Source organism: Amia ocellicauda, chromosome 7 (genome assembly GCF_036373705.1).
Source record: "Amia ocellicauda isolate fAmiCal2 chromosome 7, fAmiCal2.hap1, whole genome shotgun sequence".
Classification (NCBI taxonomy): Eukaryota; Metazoa; Chordata; class Actinopteri; order Amiiformes; family Amiidae; genus Amia; species Amia ocellicauda.
This window is the reverse complement of record NC_089856.1, coordinates 17,858,523-17,882,850: the sequence shown is the minus strand read 5'-3', so window position 1 is coordinate 17,882,850 and position 24,328 is coordinate 17,858,523. Positions and strand designations below refer to the sequence as shown.

Here is a 24,328-nt window from a genome sequence, read left to right as displayed (position 1 = left end):
ATGTAGTCCTGATTAAATTGCACAATGCAACATCTTTCTAAATATCTAAATGTGGTGGTCTGTAACACATTCCTACCACTAATCCTCCAGACCTTTAATTCAAAAGTTTAAACCACAAAGATTCTGTTTCATTAGCAGGATCTAATTTGAGTTGTTCTGCCTCAATGTCATTTCTGATATATAATGCTAACCCACCACCTCTTCAATTATGCCTGTCTCTCCTAAACTCCGTTTATCCTTTCAACTTGTATTCATCCCCATCATTTTCTGTAAGCCATTCTGTTTCTGTTGATCCTACAACATCATAGTCACACACCAACTTCTAGGTCTAACATCTTGTTCCTTATATTCCTGGCATTGAGGTACAAACATTTCAGGAGTTTCCTACTAGCAGTTTCCCTTTGTTTTCTTTCATTAGTAGAACATCTCCCATTGTCAGAGCAAACTGCCCCCCTGGTCCCTAGTTTAAAATATCCTCAATTGCTCTGCACAAATGCTCTCCCAATGTGTTATCCCCCCATCTGTTCAGATGTAGACCATCCAGTTTGTACAGTTCTCATCTATCCCAGAAGAAAGACCAATGCCCCATAAATCTAAAGCCCTCTTCCCTACACCTGGATTTCAACTACATGTTGAACTTTCTAATCTCTGCCCGTCTCCCTAGCCTGACGCATTGTACCAGTAGTATTTCGGAAAAAAGTACCGTGGAGGTTTCTTACATAAAACTCTTTAAATTTGTCTTGCAGAACCTCTGGCCTACCCTTTCCTATGTCATTAGTTCCAATGTGGACCATGATCAGTGGATCATTCAGCTTTGGCCAGAAGCACATCTACTAGTTTAGGGACATCTGCAACCTGAGCACCAGGCAGGCATGATGCCATGCGAGTATCCTTTTCACTAGAACACAGTGTGTGAACTATGCCTCTATAAATCAAGTCTCCTACTATAACTACCTCCCGGAGATCATCATCCAGGAAGGCAATCATTCTGCAAACCTGACACTGTAGTGGCCACATGCTTATAAATCTGGCAAGTTGTTGGTCCCCTAAACACAATCTCCTGTCCTCAATTCAACTGCTTGACTTTTATATGCGTCTCAACAGCCACTTAAGTACCTTATTTTTTAGCTAACTGCCACCAATTGACACCTAACTAGATCTAAATTCCTCCAAATTCCTTGTCTAAATCACCTTTCCTGGAAGCCCAGAGTGGAGAGACTGTGTAGACAGTATGAGCAGGGGGGAGTGGAGGATGAGATGCACTGTACCAAATACTCCACAGTTAGGGACACACACCTCCACAAATTCTCAGCACAGGTCACAGACTTCCAAGAGCTCAGCAATTAAGGCAAAATAAAAATCCTGCTAGGAGAGGATGAACACACAGCAGGGCTTGCTGCTATGTGCTTACCTTACTGAGAAAGGCAGTGTAAAGACATCATATACATGTATACATACAGTTAGGTCCATAAATATTTGGATATGGACACAATTGTCATCATTTTGGCTCTGTATGCCACCACAATGGATTTGAAAGGAAACAATCAAGATGTGCTTTAAGTGTAGACTTTCATCTTCAATTTGAGGGTAGTTACATTCAAATTCGGTGAACGGTGTAGGAATTACACCCATTTTTAAATGTGGTCCCCCAAATTTTAGGGTCTCAAAAGCATTTGGACAAACTAACAATCATTAATTAAATTGTGTGTTTCAATACTTGGTTGCAAATCCATTGCAGTCAATTACTGCCTAAAGTCTGGAACCCATAGACATCATGAGATGCTGTTTTTCTTCCCTGGTGATGCTCTGCCAGACCTGTACCACAGCTGTCTTTAGTTCCTGCTTGTTCTTTGGGCATTGCCTTCAGTTTTGCCTTAGAAATCAAAACAAGCCAATCAGGGAGATATCAAAAACATCAGGTGTGGCCAAATCAACTATTTGGTACATTCTTAAAAATAATGCACTGGTGAGCTCAGGAACACCAAAAGACCACAGAAAACAACTGTGGTGGATGACAGAAGAATTCTTTCCCTGGTGAAGAAAAACCCCTTCACAACAGTGGGCCAGATCAAGAAAATCCTCCAGGAGGTAGGCATATCTGTGTCAACAATCAATAGAAGACTTCACCAGAGTAAATACAGAGGGTTTACCACAAGATACAAATAGGAAACAGGAAGATCAGATTATAGTTTGCCAAAAAAACATCTAAAAGAACCCTGTACAGTTCTGGAACAACATCCTATGGACAGATGAGACAAAGATCAACTTGTACCAGAATGATGGGAAGAGAAGAGTATGGAGAAGGGAAGGAACTGCTCATGATACAAAGCATACCACCTCACCTGTGATGCATGGTGGAGGTAGTTTTATGGCATGGGCATGTATGGCTGCCAAGGGAACTGGTTGACTGCTGACAAAAGCAGCAGGATGAATTCTGAAGTGTTTAGAGCAATATTATCTGCTCAGATTCAGCCAAATGCTTAAAAAATCATTGGACGGCACTTCACAATGCAGATGGACAATGACCTGAAGCATACTGTGAAAGCAACCCAAGACTTTAAGGCAAAGAAGTGCAATGTTCTGCAATAGCCAAGTCAACCACCTGTCCTGAATCCAATTGAGCATGCATTTCACTTGCTGAAGGTAAAACTGAAGGCAAAACACCCAAAGAACAAACAGGAACTAAAGACAGCTGTAGTACAGGCCTGGCAGAGCATCACCAGGGAAGAAACACAACATCTGCTGATGTCTATGGGTTCAAGACTTGCAACCAATTTAATTAATGATTATGTTAGTTTGTACAAATACTTTTGAGCCCCTAAAATTGGGGGGGAACACATATAAAAATGGGTGTAAATCCTACACCATTCACCCAACTTGGATGTAACTACCCTCAAATTAAAAATGAAAGTCTACACTTAAAGCACATCTTGATCGTTTCCTTTCAAATCCATTGTGGAGGCGTACAGAGCCAAAATGATGAAAACTGTGTCCTTGTCCAAATATTTATGGACCTAACTGTATATGCAACATCAATTAATCTAGATGTAGCCGATGCGGGTCGGAGCTCCCCACCCGGGATTCAAACCACGCACTACTGGCGCTCCTCTGAGCGCTCCGCACCGCAGCGGCTCCAGCGCAGTACAGTCTTAAGCCCTCTACGCTAAAAGGCCGGGCCTCCTACCACGGGAGGCTCAACACTGTACTATTTTTACTGAGGGGTTACGTCACTTTGTAACGGGCTCATTATCCACGAATGAGCCCTGTTACATAGATTTGTTTTCTAATTTTGGGTTTGATGTATGAAGTCTCTGTATAGGAAAGTTGAAGAAAGTGTTTTGTGATAATAATATAATGTTTTATATTGATGTTAGCATTAGAAATGGCTTGTATACAGACTGAGCAAATTCGCTTTATCTAGCCTAGCAAAACCAACAAAGTGGTTGTTAAAGATACATCCTATTGAAATTATTCTCTCTGCTTCCACTTCTGTTTTTGTATGATAAGAGAAATGGCCCAGGAATGTATCGCCCATGGGCTTGTCCACTTGTGGATTTCCTGTTTCTCCTCTCAAAGCTAAAGATGTTACCTCGTTACCTAAGGCAGTTAGTGGCAGTCAAAGTCAGACGGAACCTGAGGTACAATAAAGTCCAACGATATATCCCCATCGTTGGCAAGATAGGATTGGCATAATGGCATTACATTACGTGTCAATTCCTACAGGAGAAGTTTAAAAAATGTTAAACTTCAAATGGTAAAAAAGATAAAAACCGACAAAGTTTCTATAATTATTTGTCTGAATAATAAGAATTTAGAGAAGAAATTGATCATAATGGATCAAGAAAACACCAAAGTAGTGAAATAATTGAAAGAGATTATTTTACATCTTATTTTAAATAATAACATATTAAATAAATGATAAGGGCTGTTTGAGACACTGCAGGGTCAACAAAACATGCCACTAATCTAATATTTGAATTATCCTTGGATTTCAATGTGTATGTGCTTTGTGTTTATGTACATATATAGTCTGAAGGTTATGCAAGGTAAATGTCTGTTTTGTATACATTGTATTTTTAATATTGTACATAGTCCAGAATAAGACTGAGAAGGGAAGTAACCAATATTTCAGAGTTTTATTTAAAATTATGCAGTTATTGATGTTTTAACAACACATTAATGAGGATCTAAACATTTAACTGTATACAGAGTGCATAAGGCATCAGAAATAAGAAATAAATAATATATTCTATTATAAGAATAATGTTAAAGTAATACAAATATACACTAAATAAATAGATTAATAATAATAATAATAATAATAATAATAATAATAATAATAATAAAAGTAAATAAGTAGTCACGGTGTCCTCTAAGACTCAGAAGGACAAGAATTTGTTTGTTAAAAATCATATTATGGACAAATTCTGTAAAGTCAAATGAAAGGAAAATGAAAGGCTGAAATCCACATGAGCAGCACTCTGGTGCAGCCCTGATAGCCTGATGTAAAATCCAGGCAGGAGAATGTAAACAGTATAGTAACATATTGTAGTCTAATTTTCAAAAAATGTATGGTGCCTAGCATAAAATACCTGAAATAAAAGTTAAAATTAGACCTTGGATTTAAAATGAGTGAATTAGTTAAAGGGTAAGAATTTTAATGATACTATAAAAATATAAAATTACAAGCATTGAATAAGTGAGATAAATTAATATTGAATAAATTAAAGAAAAAAAAATACTATTAGAATGAGTTTTACAAACCAGAAATAAAAAATAAAATGTTGAAAATTGAATTAGAGCTCATTTTTGAAATGGGAATCTGAGGAAACAGTGAAATTTGGTGAAGATATGAATACATAGATAACCAGATACTCCAGGAAATTAAAAATGTGGTCATTTGGTAGCTGTGAGTTTTTGAAATCCCCAGATATAAGATCCCTAAATACAATGTGTAGGTAAGTTCAATCTGGCTTTGGGAACAGTTCTTCTGAACATGTACCAGTGTAGATTGGACTTCAATAGGACGAAGCTGACACAATAAAGACATATGAGCCGCGCAGGCAGACAGTCTTAGTGCCCACGCAGGCTCTTCATTGGGGAAATCACTGACTGGACACTTTTTTTTTTTTTTTTTGAAAAAAATATTTTCCTGAGGTATCTGGGAATCATTATTGAAATCAATTAAAATGCTTATTTTCTAAAGATATTTTGATAAGGTAAATATCTTAATCCATTATTTCAAATAATGGAGCGAAATGTGTATAAATAGTAATAATACAAATTGATCAAATATAACTTGAATTGTCTAGTAAGAAATTAGGAAAAGGAGAAATAACAGCTGTTAGGATACAGAGCGATGTTTTAAGAGGGTCTGAGCGATATTGATGAAGGTTTGAGGACGTTGACGAGGGGTTTAAGAGTTAAGTCTTGGGAAGATGGAAAAAGGGAGTTTGATATGTGTGAAAGACATGTGCTGCCACTTTCAGCATTAATTTTTTAAGGATGATTGAATGGAATATTAGGGAAAATAAGGAAGTTACTGAAGGTATAATAATGTAAAATAAATAAATAATTGAATGAGACATAGTTTAAAGCCTAAAGTCATGAAACTGTATGGAAATAGTCCTTTCATAAACAGAAATACCCTATCAATTAGGAAGGGATTCAGCCTCCAGAAAGGAAGGGGGGGGCAGTGAAAGTGTGTATGAGCTCAGCTCCCCCAGACAAGCAGCCTGAGAGGAATGAGAGGAATGAGAAAAAAAGACAGAGAGATAAGAGAGCTGCCTTGTAACTAAATGCAAGTGTACTACTATAAACCAAGCAACATTGGCAACAAACAGTGATGTCCTGGGAAATCGAGAATAGCTACATTACTAATGCTAATAATATTGATGTTGATACAGATTAATAGAAAAATAATTACTATTATCTGTCTTCACATGAACCAGCAACAAAGAATTTCCCTCACATTTAGTCCACAGGTTCTCTACCCACATGCCAAGACACATCAAAGTGCATATTCTGCCCCTCTCGCATTGGCCTTCGCTCTTAGTGGTGCGGCCCATGTCCACTGATGCCAGTGTGAGTGGACGGACAGGAGGGAGGGGGATGGTGGAAGCATACGATGCTTACCATATTATTGTAAAAGTAATAAACTAACTAACTCTGCTGATTCCATCTGACAACAGGAGGGTGGCGATGTCCAGGAATAGATGGACACAGCATTAACAATTAAGGTGCTGAAAATAACAATTTTATCTTTCAGGAAAAATTGGAGAAAGGCCTGAAGAAACAATATGGAAATAGATTGAAAAGAAACATGAATAGTCATACAACTCCAACCGCTTTTAAATCTTTTAAATCTAAGCGCAATTGAACGATACAGAGTCTGGTGGGACTATGCACATTGCATTAACTATCCTTTCCATAGTTTAATGACTACTGAATTGAAAGAATTGTGCTTTTGGCTGTATGACTGAAATGTGAAATGATATTTGATGTTTCAATGTGATGTAAGTGGGTACACACAGAATAATGCTACTATGGTGTATTGCATTATAGTATATGGGAATTGAGTAAAAAAAACTAGTTCTAAAATTGTATGTGATAACAAAGCCAATGCTTTGTAATGAACGAATAATACATATTTGCTCTAGTTAAAAAGGTTTTATAGCATAAGAAGTCTATTGGGCGATAGAATTGGCTTTAGAGCAGCGCCAATTCAGTTCTAACTTTTGGGAAATTATAGATGATAATGTTTATACAAAGATTTGTACAGCAGTCATCACAAGGTTTAGTTTTGTAGAATAAGGATGGAATTATATAATCTATTATTATAGATGAAGGTTTATTCAAAGTAAATATATATATTTATATATTGAGACAATGAATGTCCATTAATGGGTAAAATACAAATCAAGACAATGGCAATTTTGGAAGGAAATTTTAGATAAATAAATAATAATGAAAATATGAGTAATTTCCTAATGAAACTATGGAAATAATTTCAAATGATGGTTTATTGGTAAAAAATGAATTGAGAAACAAGGATTAATAACTGCCATAATTTACCTAACAACTATTAACTATGTTGTTGAAGGAACTGCTGTAATAATTATTAAAATGGTATCTGATATTTAAGTTAAAAAGGAAAGAGATAAGCACATTGTTTTGAAAGTTTGACAGCTCCACACAGAAGACTATCTACACTAGGAAGTAAAGTTGATTCAGTAAACACAGGAGCTGCTGACGACAGCTGAGTGCTGTACTGAAATAATTTGTGATGAATTGGAATCAATATTATTATTATTTTGAATTGTCCCTATACTAGAAACCTTATAGATTGTGCGAATGTCAACTACTGTCCATGTGATAGAGATGCCTTCCATAAGGAGGTTGTGCGAACCACCACTGTGTCTTCAGATGACCAATTTATTCCATATGGCAGATATGCACATTATGAATCGTGTCCTGATGGAACCGATGTTTGACCCGTAGTGGCAAAGGTGCATATGGAGAAGACGCTGGTGTTCTTGTTGAGAAACAGTAGGCCGAGGGCGCGGCTTTAAAGACAGCCTCACGGCATCTTGAACAGGCTGATGTTGAGGTCCACAACGCCAAAGTGATGGTTGACTTAATGGAGAAATACTATGAATAAAGGTTTTCCAGATTATAGGGATCTACAAAACATTGTGAAACAGCTCAATTGACATCCGCAGTAGCATATATTCTTTTATGTAACTTTAATAATTTAATTTATAATGTACTTTTGGTGGAGATGTCAAATTATTCAAATGAATAGAATAAAAGCCATGAAGTAAGAATAAGTCCATTGCCCTTCTCTTGAGATTTGTAGAATGTACAATCAAAATGCAACTGTAAAATGCAAAATATGCAAACTGAATTTGTAAAAATAACATTTGGCTGACTTTTTGTATTCTCTTAGAAGCAACAAAATGTATGCATTATGTAGTAAGGTAGTAACTAGGGATTGACCTTTATGACCTGGGGCAGGATGAAATATAATTTGATATGCACTGTAGATCTCCAGGAAATTATGGAAATTGCAGTAGCCACCCACAAGAGCTCAATATTCGATAAGGTGTAGTTATGACATAATTGTTTGCCTGACCAGGCAAAGAAAAGACATTCCTATCCCCTGATTATTTGAATACCTCACCGTTCATACATACACACCTTGTAGGTGGCAGGTTGGGATGGATGGGAGTTGAAAATGCAGCACTATACCACCTGCCCCTCAGGAGGAAGAAATTATTGTAACTGACAAACATGATTCTTTTGGCTTGTGGATTTCCTGTTTCTCCTCTCAAAGTTAAAGATGTTACCTCATTGTTAAGAAAACCACAAGATCGTACCGTTTGTATGCTGTAACAGGACCAGACATCTGCCTCTATGATGACCTCCCTCCCTTGGGAAGGGCAGCCTACAAACTTTGCAGAACTTGCATCTTTTGAAGCTTTTGATTGGATGAAGGGCCACAAGATTTTACGTGATTGTCCTATAAAGCTGCACTCATGTTTGTAAACATTAAGTTCTCACTGAAGGAATTTCCTGACGTGGTGCTTCCAAGCCGGCTTGATTAAAGTTCTATTTGCTTTATCTTAATGACTTTTCCAGTTATTTCCGAGACGGGTTCTACAATGTATATTAATGTATGTTAAGTTGTGTATATTGTATTTTTATTATTGTCCACTACATTGTTCTGTATATGCACTGGAACCCCCGGTAAATGCTTTGGCAAAACAGATGTAATCTTGTCATACCAATTAAGCTCTTTTTGAATCTGAAAGAGAGACTTACCTGGACCCCGTCATGGCTGAAGAAGAGCCGAGCATCGGCAACAGTGGCCATCTGCAAGCACGTGGCTCTGCCCCACACTGGAGAACCACGAATCAGCAGCTTGAAGGAGCGGCTCTCACTGCTCCGATAGCACTCACTGAACACACCTGAACATAACACACATACACACACACACACACAAACACAGAGACTGAGTCAGAAAGCACACCTAAACACACACAGACTGATAGATTAAGAAGAACAACATAAGAAAGTTTACAAATGAGAGGAGGCCATTCGACCCATCGTGCTCATTTGGTGTCCATTAGTAACTAATTGATCCAAGGATCCTATCTAGTCTATTTTTAAATGTTCCCAAATCGTCAGCTTCAACCACATTGCTGGGGAGTTTGTGATGACTTGTGACGACTCTCTGTGTGAAGAATTGTCTCCTGTTTTCCATCTTGAATGCCTTGAAGCCCAAATTCCATTTGTGTCCCCGGGTCCATGTGTCCCTGCTGATCTGGAAAAGCACCTCTGGTTTGATGTGGTCGATGCCCTTCATGATTTTGAAGACTTGGATCAAGTCCCCACATCGTCTCCTCTGTTCCAGGGTGAAAAGGTTCAGTTCCCTCAGTCTCTCCGAGTAGGACATTCCATTCAAACCTGGAATAAGTCTGGTTGCTCTCCTCTAGAGCAGCAATATCTTTCTTGAAGTGTGGTGCCAAGAACTGTATACATTATTCCAGATGAGGTCTAACTAGTGCATTGTACAGTCTTAACATTAATTCCCTTGTTTTAAATACTACACTTTTGACAATATACCCTAGCATTTTGTTTTCCTTTTTTAGGGCTGGGCGATATGGCCAAAATACAGTATCACAGTATTTTTCACATTTTTAATGGTATGACGGTATTTATACTGTTCGTAAAGCAAACATAATAGGACACAACTGACATTGAATTACATTTCCCTGTTCTGTGTCAGTTGGCTTATGTCAACACTACCAATGACGCACCTTCACTTTGCTGTGAAATTTCACCCACACTACTCTTCTCCATCTCGTCTTCATTCATTGTGCATTAATCACATTGTTTGTTTATGTCAACGCGCAATACACATGGAATTTATTCTCGATACTTGGCTGAGGCAGCATTAATTCCAAAACATGGGTCGCATTTGAGAAGCGCAGTTCTGCACAGAGATTCAGAGATGCATGTTCTTGGAGTGTTTCTGTTTGATGCCACTAAGCCCCACCCACAGAAATCTGCGCAGCTGAGAAGCTACTGTGGGAGGTGAGCAGTGGCTGTAAAACAAGATTATGCAGATATGTTAAGATGTATGAAAACTACTACTGCCCCCTTGTTTGTGGAGGCGAATGTCAACTTTCATTACATCTGCGGGATCCAACCGATCCCATTGGTGGAGCCGTTCAAATCTGCAGAAATGTGCATTACACGAACACTATCGGCGTTCTTTGATCAAATGCGTCTTATGTCAGACAGCAGAGTCTCAAGCAGCTGGCACAGCAAGTTGTGGGATATGGGACGCAATCAAGTTTATTGGTACCTGAATGCTATGACTGAATGACATGGTCATTAGTAAATTATTCAATTTAGCGTAGAAAACTTTAAAATACCGATATGAAGGTATAGTAGTCCAAACCGGTCTGTAAATGAATTCTGGTATATAGTTTTTTATGGTATACTGCCCAGCCCTGCATATTTTTATTGCTTCCCCACATTGTTTGGATGGGGAAAGTTAGGAGTCCACATAGACACCTAGGTCTTTCTCATGCTTTACTTCTTCTAGTTCTATTCCTCCCATAGTGTAATTATAGTGGACATTTATATTACCTGCATGTAAAACCTTGAACTTGCCAGGTGTCAGCCCACACCTGAATATTATCTATGTCCCTTTGACTAACCTTTGTTGCTGAGATTGTATCTGCTGAGCCACCTATTTTTGTATCATCTGCAAATTTGACAAGTTTGCTAACTATCCCAGAGTCCAGATCATTAATATAGATTTGAAAAAGCACAGGCCCTAATACTGATTCCTTTGGAACTCCACTAACAACCTCACTCCATATAACCATCCCTTTTTGACTTAATCTGTATCCAGTGTGGCCCAGTATAACTCTTCTAATTGCTACCTTGTACTTTGTAAGGTTTGCTTTTCTAAAATTGTATACCATTGTTTTAGACTTCCTTGTTTTTTGAAAGTATGCCTCAAAGCTAACCATATTGTGATTGCAGTTTGCCATTGGTTCTCTAACTAGTGTACCTCTGACTCAATCTTGGTCATTTGAAAAGATAAAATCAATGCATGCACTCTCTCTGGTTGGTTCCCTGACAAATTGAGTTAGAAAGCAGTCATTTACCATCTTAACCATTTTTATCTCTTTCTGAATATCTGAATTGGGTGGTCTGTAACATTCCTACCATTAATCCTCCAGCTCTTATATTCAAAGGTTAACCCACAAAGATTACATTTCCTTACTAGGATCTAATATGAGTTGTTCATCCTCAATGTAATTTCTGACATATAATGCTAATCCACCACCTCTTTAATTATGCTTCTCTCTCCTAAACTGTGTGTATCCTTTCAATTTGTATTCATCCCCTTCATATTCTGTAAGCCATGTGTCTGTCACTACTACAACATCATAATCATTCGCCAGCACTGTGGGCTAATGGGCTGATTAACTAATTCTTTCAGATCATTAATACTGCACAGATCAACAAGCTGAGCCTCAAGATCATGGACCTTGATCTCTAGGACTTCAACATGCATGGTTCACAAATGAAATCTTCAGGAAGGCAATCATTCTGCAAATCTGATACTGTAGTGGCCACATGCTTCTACATTTTGCAAGTTTTTTTGCTCTCTTGGTTTCTGTCCCCTGGTCAACTGCTTAACTTCTTTGTTACCGACAAACAGCACAGCTGTCTGTCTATGGCAACATGTAAATCCCTTTGTTTACTTCTTGGTCTCAACAGCAGCTTGTTGTTTACCTGCACCCAATTCACACCTAACTGGCTCCCATCTGGCTCTACCTGGCACAACTCACTTAACATAATTCCTGCTAGTCCTAGACCCCGTTCACACTTATTAGGCCGGCCCCTGTGCCTCCTCAAATTTAGTCCGGCTTTTTTTTTTTTTTTTTTTTTTTTAGAGACCCCATTCACATTTGCGGTTTTAGGAGGCCCAAGTGTGTTCACATATGCGGGTGAAAAGCAGGCATAAACTAAATGCATGCCGGGAATAAAACAAATCTGCTCAAACAAACCAGTTACGTATGACATAAGGTCTGCTTACAGGTGTATGCAATGTATTTATAATGACAACTTATTAATATATATATATATATATATATATATATATATATATATATATATATATATATATAGGCTATTGATCAGTTCTATATTTCTCTTGAAAGTAATCTTAACCTTTTGCAGCCAAAACATTCTAATATAATGTAAAAATGTGCTGGTTCAATGGGGAATTGAATTTCAATTGTCTGTCTTCGGTTCTGCAAGTCTGAAAGTGCTGTTCTAAAATTCACCTGAAAGCAAAGCACATTTAGTAGGACATCTACATTAAATCACAAGAAATCATATGCATTAGTATGCAATCATATGCATCGAAAGAAGCCTTCTGTGATCGTTTCTATAGTTATATCCTCAGACAGCAGTGCTCATACACTTCCTTCAGTTTCTTTTTAACTTTATCTTCCATCCACATTGTAAACAGTGCTTTAATTTCTGCATCGTCCCAGTTGTTACCTCCAACGCCGGCATTTGTAATTATACTGCTCAGCTCAATTTAATCACATTTCGGATTGGATAGTAAACAGCTGGTCTCGTTTTAAAAAGCACTGATTTGAATAGAAGCCTGCTTCGGTTAAATTTATAAAATTTTAATGCAAAATTCAGATAAGTGAATGAAGTTACCTGGTCCCGTTCACAATTTCATAATGCAATTTTCACGTGTAAAATGCATACTGTTAAATTTCAGAATTCAATCATACTTAGTACAAGAAAAAACAATAGCAAGTTTACCAGCTACACACTTATTTTAATCGACCGAGTAGTTTGAACTGTTTACATTATATCTCATTACTTAGCATATACTTTTTTAATATATATAAAGATGTGAGCTAGCAAAATGTATCTGTACATTTAAGGCTATAGATTGATATGACATTCAAAAAATATGGAGACAATACTGTGCAGTGTGTAAGCTGTTTCGGTGCTTGTATTTACGTCTCCATCTCCGTTGGCGAGAAGCAGCGTCTCTTTGACTCAGACACACAAGTCTCTGGGGGCGTGGCTTGAGTTGCATCACACACTGACGCTTTCCACCCGGCCCAATGCCCGGAGTGTTCACATTCATATTTAAGCCGCCTCAAAATCAAATGTGAACGGGGTGAAAGACAAATCACCTTTCCTTCAACCTATTTACTTTCACCAACTCAGCAGCTGTACTGAATTGACTTAAATTAAATTGCCTCTCACCCAAACTGTCCTGTGTTTGTCTATGACAACTTGTAAATCCTTTTGTTTGTATGAGACACTGACTGACAGACTGAATAACCCTGTGACACACTGACTGACACACTGACTGACACACTGACTGACACACTGACTGACACACTGACTGACACACTGACTGACACACTGACTGACACACTGACTGACACACTGACACACTCGTACCATAGGCCAGGTTCTCAAAGTGCATCGCCAGCTCCTTCATGGCCAGTTTGGTCTCAGTTTCACTCTCCAGCCGGGACAGCTCCCTCAGGATTTTGCAGGCAGCCAGGCCAGATATCACCGACTCCCCTGCCTGACACACAGACAGAGAGGTAGACATACATACAGTGTCCATCTTAAAGTCACCGGACAGATACCACTGTCACACAATAATGTGACAAAGACATAAGTGGGAAGTTCCTGTCTTAAATGGGTGGGGGGTTGTCCAAGGAAGGGATTCTTAAGTTCCCCTCCTCCTCTCTTCTCTTCCTTCTCCTCTGCACCTCCTTGCCTTCCCCTCCTATACTCTCCACCCTTCCATCCACTTCCTCTCTCCCTCCACTTTCTCTCTCTCCCCCTCCCCTCTCCCCATACAACCATCTCTCTCCCCTTCGCCTTGCCCTCTCCCACTCCCCCCTTTCTCTCACCATCTCCCAGAAGTATGTCGCCATTTCTTTGCGATTCTGCAGCACAGCCCAGATGAACAGGCAGCTCCAAGGGGAAGGGCAGCGATGCTGGAGGTACATGCAGTCACCTAGCAACAGTTTGTTAACATGCTGCCGAGAGAAAGAGAGAGATTAATTAAGATTCCGTCTTAACATTTCAAGTTATGCTCCTCTACTCCCCTCATTTAATCAATACAGTATCCTGCATTTTCTTAAGTCATCAATCATTTGAAAAGCTTCCAAAATTGGCTTTGCATCCCATTACTGGTGCCCTATATGGCTTCCCCCATTCCTTTCCTTCAACCAATAATCATAAACTTTCTTGACAAAAAGGAAAACAAGTGTCCAATAGAAAAAGGCTATTGCTTAATTTCCTATTCCAAAAAAACAACATAAATCTGTAGTTCTGGCATGAAAGTGAAAACCCATTTTCAACACCATACTGGTTTCTGCTTCTATTTCACCTAGTAGTAGAGCTAGGGGGCGGGGGCGAGGGCTGCGGACACCCCAGGGCCCCCTACTCGGGGGGGCCCCCTTGTGGTAGATCTTAGTTATTTTATCTTCCTAAAACTAAAAATGTAGTTGCATATAACAATAATGATAGCACAACACAACCTATGTAATAATTATGATAGGCAGCCTAATCACACAGTTGTTAAATTATTTAATTTCAAAATGTATCTGTTATGATTGAGGTGGCACTGCTTCTGTGTTTGCCGCTTGCCAGGCAGCAGCCTTTCATTGTACCTCCTTGAGGGGCCCCCTGGCTGCACGCGCTGTTGTTTCCCCATTTATTATTGAAACAATTATTAATTTGCAGCTCTAACAGGAGAACTCAGATTGGAAGTGAATCCGTCAGTCATAATTGGTTTAGAATGTTTAGATTTTTTTTTTTTCCCCATGCAATTTTCTTAGTCTTGAGACCAATCAGCCATCAGTGGGCGGGTCAATTTGCAAATTCAAAGACACTTTTCGATGACCAACCAGTATTAACAGACATTTTGTTCAGTTCACATTTTTCAGTTTTTCTAGTGATCCTAAACTATCAGATATGAAGTCTTCTGCATTATTATTTTCTGTGTCCTTCTGAACTTCTTAGTGCTAATGATGACACACAGTTTAAATCAGCAGAGTAAATTGCTCTCCAGAGTCGGGTGTTACAGTAACATTAGCATGTTGTTTTCTTATTGCATATCTGTTTTGCACATATATACCTGCTTAATCAAATATACAGCAATAGTAATTGGTAAGGGGGGGTATGTATGGGGCCCCCAGGGACATGCCCTGTCCTGCCCCATGCCTAAAACCTTGCTCTGCCCCTGGCTTCACCCATCAAAAATATCTAAACTGAGGCCTCTGGAGCAGCAGTGTAGCCTCCACTTTTTAGTACTGTGTGAGAATGTGTCAGATAACTTTCTTGGAAACTTGATACTCTCCTGCGATAATCGCAGGATTATCTTCTTGGTAGTTTCAGACCAAAATATACAGCAGTTTTTGCAAGGTGATAACTACTGTAAAATAAATACATACAAATAAATTGCAGGTCCAAAATGTAAACGAGTAGTGGGAAACGATCTCGCCAGGAATCTTTCCTGCAATATTTTGGAAAATATTTTGTGTAACAAAAATAAAATTGAGGGCAAGGCTAGATTTTGGCTATCAACCTTGCAGTCTCCTAAGGAAATGGGAGGCTTTAATTTAACATATTGCAATTCTACCATTTGGAATTCACCCTTAGAAATTATTTTGGCACAATCAGGAGTGATCAATCACCAACCTTCATGGCTGGGCATCAAAAGACCATTTTTGTTGCCTTATTCCATGTATGACATCTTATTTATCCGCCCCACAAAAGTAAATATTAATCATCCTTGTATTAATTTTATTCATTTCATTATGGCACTCTCTCATAAAAGAAAAAAATGTTGGACTCCACCTATTTGCCCTTGTGGAGAAACAAGGGCATTAAAATAATAAGAAACCAGTTATTTCGGAGGATTGGTGAAGAGGAAACAAAAATCTCAGATTTATTTTTGGGCGGTGGATATGTTTACAAATTGTGTTTTTTTTTTTTTTTTAAGATGTAAAGACCATATATATAAGCAATATACAGATAGCTTATAGGATAAAATGCTATAGATCTTAAAGCCATTCAGATACTAGAAAGACCTGGGTATGAAGATAGATGGAGATGGAAGGACGTGGTAAAATGCTCACACTGTGTCTAAGGATGTGTGCCTCAAACTCACACAAATGAAGATACTGCATTATCACTGGACTCCCAGCAGGTAACACAGGATTAGGTTTATGTTGGAGATGGAATGTGCAGGAGGGGACTTATGTACATATGTTATGGGAATGTACAGAATTTCTGCAACCCTGGAGTGGAAATGTAAGCTATGTTATGGGTGTGAGATTGGAGCCTGATCATGCAATTTGCAATCAGGGCATCCTATCACCTTATCTTAATGTTAAATGGACATCGGTTGCCTTAACAGTGGCCAAAAAACTGATAGTCTAGATGGAAATACAGACTTCTACCTGCAAATTCGAATGGTTGAACACTTTGCTCAAAATAGCACCATATGAAAAGTTGTATATCTAAAGGTATGGTTATAAGAAAAATATGGGGTCCTTTCTTGTTTTTATTATAACAAGTAGTATTATAAGGGTAAAAATTAAATATTTATTTTATAAATTAATTTCTTGATTTATAAATGTATTCATACATTAATTAATCAATTCATTAATTTCTTCCGCAGTTTGCCAAGTGATCTTTCAATTTCATTTGGCAAACTAACTTTTTTTAATTGATGTCAATCACCTGAGGGGGCAGGTTTTGACCTTCACGAGGCACCAGTTTTGAGCCAATCACACACAGTATTGCGGGTTCGATCGATCGTGCTGTAATTGTGTAGCGCGGTTGGCTGTGGTGGTGGGGAGGGACGACTAGTTTTGAGAATATTTCACAGAGTGTGTTTGGCCCGTGACAACTACTTTAAAGTCTCGTAAAGGGCTGTCTTATTATGTCCATATGGGGGGGCGCAAGAACCTTTATGGGGGTGGGGGCAGGCGCAGGGAAAGGACTGAACGGGTAAAACGCCAAGACCAGACACACGAAATCCACGAGGGGATCCGACAACCGTTGATTACCGCCCCGCTGAAATCGCATTGGATGATCTGATTTCTTTTGCATCGACATATTTCTTTAAAAACTATTTTTTTTCTACACTTACACACATTAAAAACAAACTATACTGTCCCGACTCACAAGAGTGTAAATCGGTTCTCGGTTATTGGATTATTCCATATCCAGCCATGGCCAATCAGAATAGAGGATTGTCAGGTAGCAGCGTCTGTGAAAGCCGCTTATTGGTAGTTTCAGACCAAAATACACCGCTTGTAGGCCTACATAAGAATAACTTGCAGCTACAAAATGTAAACGAGTCGTGGGAAACGAGCTCGCCAGGACTCTCTGCTACAATATTTTGGAAACACATTAACAAAAAATAAAATAGATGAGTTTGCGCAGTTCAACATCAATGCAACTGAGGCAGACAGTGAAAAGACGTCCGTGAAGTCCCTGGCCAATCACCAGGGGCGGGTTGTACTAACGGGATCCGATCCTGATCTTGATCTCATACCCATTTCCACTAGCCACGTTTAGCTGCACCTCAGCGTGGCCGTACCGTGCTAGGGGGTTTCTACTAGGGCTCAACTGCACCTCCACCTGTGCCCGAACTAGTTTCAGGAGGCAGTTTCGCATATCGCATCGGCTGAGTCGCAAACTGTTCCGGGGCACGTACTGTGACGTCCCTGACACAGCCTGACGCATCGCGTCTGCATTCAGAAATTGTTACTACAGTAATGTTGGCCGCTTTCGATGCAAGAGATGCTGTAGAAACGTTTACAAAGAAGGAATGTGTGTTTACCTGGGGAAAGCGATTCATCTGGAGTAGTTATTAATATACGGTGGAAAAGTGCCACACAGGATTAATTGCTTGGCACAGAAAGACATTTAGCAGTGTTTGAAAAGATCGCGAAAATCCTGCCGGAGAAAGGACTGCAATACAATGTGCCCTGACGAAATACACTTTTTTGTTATAAATAAAAGCAAACATTAAATATTCGTCCAGGATTTAAATTAAATGTCCCGATGTCTTGTAAATTCTCAAAAAAATATTTAAATGGCACGGTTTTTAGCTTCCCCCTGTTTACACTATCTTAAAACTATTAAAATGTTTTAAAACAGGCTAATTTGTATGTGACCAATCGCATGAAGAATCATATATTTTAATTATACTTGTAATCCTCATTATCGCTATAACTATAAATTAATGGTAATCCAAACATAGACACTTTACCGACTGCAGAAATACAAACCTTACCACCTTACAAAACTTAGCGATTAAAAGGTAGGGTGTGCAATCTTTTCCAGAAACATTTTTTGTTATACTGGTTGAAAGTCTCTTCACATCCTTATAGCAATCAATATTTTAAGTGGTCTAAATGTAAAAACAACAAAAACAAAAAAACACACACACATATATATATATATATATATATATATATATATATATATATATATATATATATATATATAATCTTCTGTGGAAGGGACTAAAAAATTCGGTCCGAATGTAATGATAGGATGTCCTTCCTGTCTGTCAATCTATATTTGCATACCACCGCGCAACTTGTTCCCGCAGACAATCACATGTCATCAGCGTGGGAACTGCAGCTACCTTATACTACTTCTTTCTTTTATATAAAAAAAAACATAATAACCGTAAATAAGTTGTTTAAACTGCGAATAAGACATGAGGTAATCTGAAACAGTTGCGATCGATTCCACCGACACATCCTGGCGCTGAGACTCTGCTGTGTGTGTGCGTGTGTGTTCATGTGTGATAGAGGGGGCGTGGCTTTGGAGACACCTCTGAAGCGAGGGCGGGCTTTATGCTTTCAAAACAAGTAACGGCTAGCCTCTCTGGATTATACACCCTAGCTTTAATACAACTGATCGATTCATTACGGTGTCAAAGGTATTTTTTTTAAGGAATCCCATTCCAATAAAAGTTGATGCCCCGCGATGTTATTGATGTGTGACTTATTTTGCGACACTGATAAAGCTGCAGGTATACAGAGAAAACATGCTAACACTGAATTTGTGGGAAAACTTCCAGTAAGTTATGGATGCCAGAGTGTTGTAACCATATTTATATACACATGTATGAGTTTTGCGAAACTGGCTGACTGTCATACTGTATATTTCATGATATATAGAAATGCAGTGACTGCATACACGGGTCAGATTTAAACCCAGCGCACTGTATTTAATAATGCAACGCAATTCATTCTCTCACAGATAAATAATAAGTGAGAATATCTAGGATACTTAAATTAAGCTATATTGTCAATGTTAATCGGATCATGATACAGGGAGAAGTAGCACGGTTATTTACGATGCGCTGGTAAACAAAATAAACTAAATGAAATTTTAAGTGATGTCATTTGTTTTATATATTGTTTCAATGTGTCCCAGTTTCTACTTTTGAATACCTGGTATAACTTATACTATAAAACTGTGTTTAAAGTTTATTACACTTTAATGTTCGCGGTATTTCAGCCTCCAGTTTGCATAGTTCGCTGCCGGGCATAGTTTAGGTGTAAAGTTACGGAACGGCCACGCTGAGATGCAGCTGAACGTGGCCAGTGGAAACGGGGTATCAATTGTGTTGTACTAAACGGATCAGGGCTCAATCTGATCTCAGATCTGATCTCAAAAATGATCCTGCTTTTGATCAGGATCAGAGCTTGATCCCACTTTTTAAAATGCAGGAACTCTGTATACTTCATCTAGTTCGCCGGCGTCAAACACGCTGGTATTTAAAGACAGGCAACAGCTTTTAGAGGTTTTTCGTATGAAACCGGTATAGATTAACATCATTTAAACCTCACAGACATAATTGATCCTGTTTTAGGACCTACATCGAAGTGCACCGATGCCTTACCAAAACGATTGAAGCTGCGTTTAGCGTTGAGATATTTTGCAACCAGCAGATTTCAGCAAATAGTAGGTAACATTATCGAAGTAGACAAGTCTGGTTATAAGCACAGATAAACAACGAAAACGTGACTTACATTATTTACAAATATTTGCACTTTCAAATAAGCAACAATGTTGAACCGTGGTTTCTGCTTTTGTGTCTTTATGGTGAGATGTAGTTTGTGTGCGATTAGGTTTCTATTCATTTACATTATTGAAAAATAATGTGAAGCTTATTTCTCCAGCACCCCCGTTGCAAACTACTGTAGCGGCCCCACGGCTGTGAAACGCTTTGAGAAGCGCCTCTACAATCCATAGCTTTAAGACATTTCTTAAAACTCACATTTTTTAAAAAAAGCGTTTAAGGATCTCTTAGTTGGAAGTTTTTTAAATACTCTAACGGCTCTTTCGGCTCTGGTTGTGGTTCCACCACGGTGTGCAGAAATAACAGAGGAGGCGCAGGATGCAAACCAGCAAGAACTTTATTGAGAACAGGCTTTTCTCGGGACGGAGCCGAACTTCGCTGGCTGACTGTCACTCAATTGTACACAACTCATTAAAACTCAACTCTACACACTCCAATGTGGGAACCGGGGTACTCCTATTTATTAGTTTGCCCCCCATGACTGGCTCCCCCAATCACGGCGCCCCCCGTGTTCACACAGAGGGCCTAACCCTGATCCCTGGAAGTAACTAAACTCCAAAGTTACATAAACATAACAGGAAGAACACAAACGCATACCTAACATGATAACATGACCCCCTCCCCCACCCAGTCCCAGATCGCTACAATACTTCGGAGTTGCTGCTGCAGTGTTTGATCTTGTGTGTTTTGACTGTTTGACTTGTAGCGCTAATTGGGTATGAGAAAAGCGTGTTATAAATACAATAGATTATTGGCTAATTATTATTATTATTTTGTATTTTAGGAGTTAAAGAAATGCACACCATTGCAAGAAACTAAAGGTTGTGTACTTTGTGAGGTTTTAACGGATCCAATGTGCCCTGTCCTTGACAAATAACTTTTCAGATGACAGACTACAAATTGTGTCGGATCCAGTGGCAATGATAAGCACACTGACATTAACATGGGATTCAGGTTTTATAGTTTACTTTCTTTTAGGTCAGAAGGTTTGCATATCAGCTGGCGATGGGGTATAACATCAAACACCCCCAATCATGGGATGAGAATCACATGGCAGGTCCAGATTGGTTCTCAGGCTTCATGAAATGACATCCCAACTTCTCCATGAGAAGTGTGGAGGCAACTAGCTTGGCGTGAGCTACAAGCTTTAACCGTACAAATGTGGAAAGATTTATCATCACTGTGACTCCAATGAAACTGATGGAACAGCACACATCATAGGCAAGGACAGACACAAACACACACACACAATGACACTGTTCTTTCATATGTTCTTCAAGAAAGTTCTTCTAATGCATGTTGTATGGTGTAAAGTCAGTTACCTTATGGCATTTATGTTTAAGACTTTACCCATTATATGAATCCACATTCAGTATATGTTAAAATATGTTAAAAACCTACCCAAAACACACACACGCACACTGACGTTGTTCTTTAATTGCATAGGTTTAATAAACCTCTTCTAATGCACATTGTATGGGGTGGTCTCAATTTGTGCTTTTTCCCCTCTTATTGTTACAATTTACCCCAGCATGTGTTACATCTGACCCCGGTACTGGGGAAGGTTGTAACAACGGAACTCCTTGTATATGACATAAATTCATGAAGCCTGTGATATTATTGCAGTAGTGTGAGTCACTGATATTTGTAGTAGATAGATGTGGGTACTTTGTGTAAAAATTTGAGATGTAACACAAAACCTCCGCGAGTTAAAATGTGTTACAATCATCCCCGGTCTCACCTACCTGAAAATGTATAATTATAAATAGTGTTTTGTATACTGGTACATTAGCCTCGATTAGTCTTTGTTCACGTCTTTTTTAAATGTATTAGCAGCTGCAAATCTGATAATAAAATAATGACAATAATATATGAATATATGACTTGTAGAAAATCAAGTTTCAGGAATCAACACAATTATAACTCTTTCAAAATTACTTTTTTTTTTATTACAAAGCCCAGATTTGACGGCTATATTGTATTCAGTATATCCTACCACATAATCTGCAGGTTCCGCGGTTGGAGAAAAAAAGTGTTTATAAATTATTACATTTGTAGCGTTAAGGGGGGGTGTATTTTGATAGAGCATCCTAGCCCTGAGCTGGAGCTCTGATCTAAAGAAGACTTCTCCCCAGAAGGTGTTACCAGAATTCCTGAGCTCATCGGCCCATGAACTGTTCTATGTCAAAGTGGCAGTCTTGGTGAGGATGGCTTGGAATCCCTGCTGTGAAAATGTCTGGGGAATAGGGCCTGGAGGTAATAAAAACCCTTTGAAGCAGGCGAGAGCCGAAATCCCGAAACAGAGCTACGAACCCAGGCCAACCGGCATTTCCAAAAGATGGCATAGATTGACATCAGTCATAAATCGAGCCTCCTCCAATAGGAGACTGGGGGGGTTTGCACAAATCCAACCTTGCACACTCAAGAATCAATCACCTATGATATCAGGCATTAAAAGGCAACGCACAGCAACTTTTTCTCTCTCTCTCACCTGAACTGGTAACTTGCTGCCACAGCTCAACCTGTAGCTCTGTTGCCAGAACCAGAACCGGAAACCAACTAAGTCTTTGCCGGCAACAGAAGAGTTTAACTGGGAGAAGGAGATTGAGCCGTACAAAGAATTCTTTAAATAATTTTATTAAGTAAAGAACTTTAGAACCTGCGCATGCCCGCCTGTGCCCACCTGATCAGTGGAGTGAATACAGCTGGACAATTGACTAAGTTGACTGTAATACAGAAGTGTTCAGTCATTTAAATAGCTATTGTGTCTTACGAAACCTGACCCTTGGAAACGAACAGGGCCCTGCTTTCCTCAAAGACTTTGTCTTCAAGTAACTATGGTGGAAAACCCTGCTTTCAAAGAAAACAACCTGTGCACAACCTTGGAGCCTTCAAACCAGTGGAAAATCTGTTTGGAAAAGACTACTTTCGCGAAACCCCAACTTCCAAGTGCATCGACTGAAGTGGAAGTTATTGGACAAAGCCGAACCGGACTGCCTTTGTTCCAAGCCACACGGACCTCGTGCAGTGTGTTTTTATTTGAGCCCGAAGACAGAGAGAGGCCTCTCTGCAACGAAGTTCAGAACAGTTTGGAGTTTATTATTCATGACATTTGAGAAATCAATTAGAAATGTTATTCTGTGAGTCAAAAACTTTAGAATGTGTAATATAATTTAGTATTTTCTTAAATATAAATGAGTGCTGCATTAAACTGTTTTGTTTGACAATTTTAGAAATAAAATCTGTCAACGCCGAGAAATATCTTCTCATTCCTGTTTAACTGTTTAGTCTGAAATTGACACAGGTTAATAGACACTAGATTGTAAGTTGCCCTGCCTATCCTTAATCATTGAACAGTAATCAATTAGGGAAAATTGTTGTAACAAGAAATGATATAAATCTTTCTCAGCACCCAAACGTAAATGAGACTGATATATAAAGTTATTTGACTTAAATACTAACCTGCATTAGTTATTTAATGTCCGACTAACAATACTAATGAGAGACTCACCTTCGTCTTACTAACCGGTATTGTAGTCAATGTGTTTGTAATTTTGTGTAACATTTTGTGTGTTTGTCACAAGTGACTATTTGGTCATTTCTTTTATAATCATTTTTTGTCACGGTTTTTGTTTTGGTATTGTATTGTCATTAAGAATGTGGTTTGTTTTTCACATGCAAATGACTTGTAAATCCCTAAATTGATAGGACACTTACTTTTGAAGGGGTGATTTGCAGATTGTCTTGATTGGGCACCTGTCCATTGTTTTCTTTAATTACATCCACAGTTAAAAAGGACTTTTGGGGTTTTTCAGGGAAGGGGGTGAGGTGAAAGAGGATTGCCCTGAGCAGCCACGACCTGAGCAACAGCCTGACGAGTCCACAGACAGCGAGATGGACTTGAATAAAAACCAAACGGGTCCACAGACAGCGAGACGGACTTGAATAAAAAACTAAACGGGTCCACGGACAGCGAGACAGACCCGGACGAAGCGTAATGAATCAAAGACTGTGAAACAGACCAAAACGAAATCGGAGGCAGAGATCCGTGCCTCGTTACCGGAGCCGAGATACTTATGAATAGTATTTTAGTAAACTGCATAACTGTTTTTTTTTTCTATTTTT

The 24,328-nt window shown here is 38.8% G+C and overlaps 1 protein-coding gene across 2 annotated transcripts in view; it reads right to left on the bottom strand.

The window, feature by feature from the left end:
* Nucleotides 1-24,328, bottom strand: part of LOC136753011 (transient receptor potential cation channel subfamily M member 4) — a 139,513-nt gene that overhangs the window by 70,905 nt on the left and 44,280 nt on the right. For both annotated transcript variants that reach the window (XM_066708789.1, XM_066708790.1), the window contains 3 exons: nt 13,992-14,120; nt 13,528-13,657; nt 8,824-8,969 (listed from right to left, as the gene is read on the bottom strand). In XM_066708789.1, the coding sequence (XP_066564886.1) occupies nt 8,824-8,969; nt 13,528-13,657; nt 13,992-14,120 (405 nt within the window). The remainder of the gene's footprint in view (nt 1-8,823; nt 8,970-13,527; nt 13,658-13,991; nt 14,121-24,328) is intronic.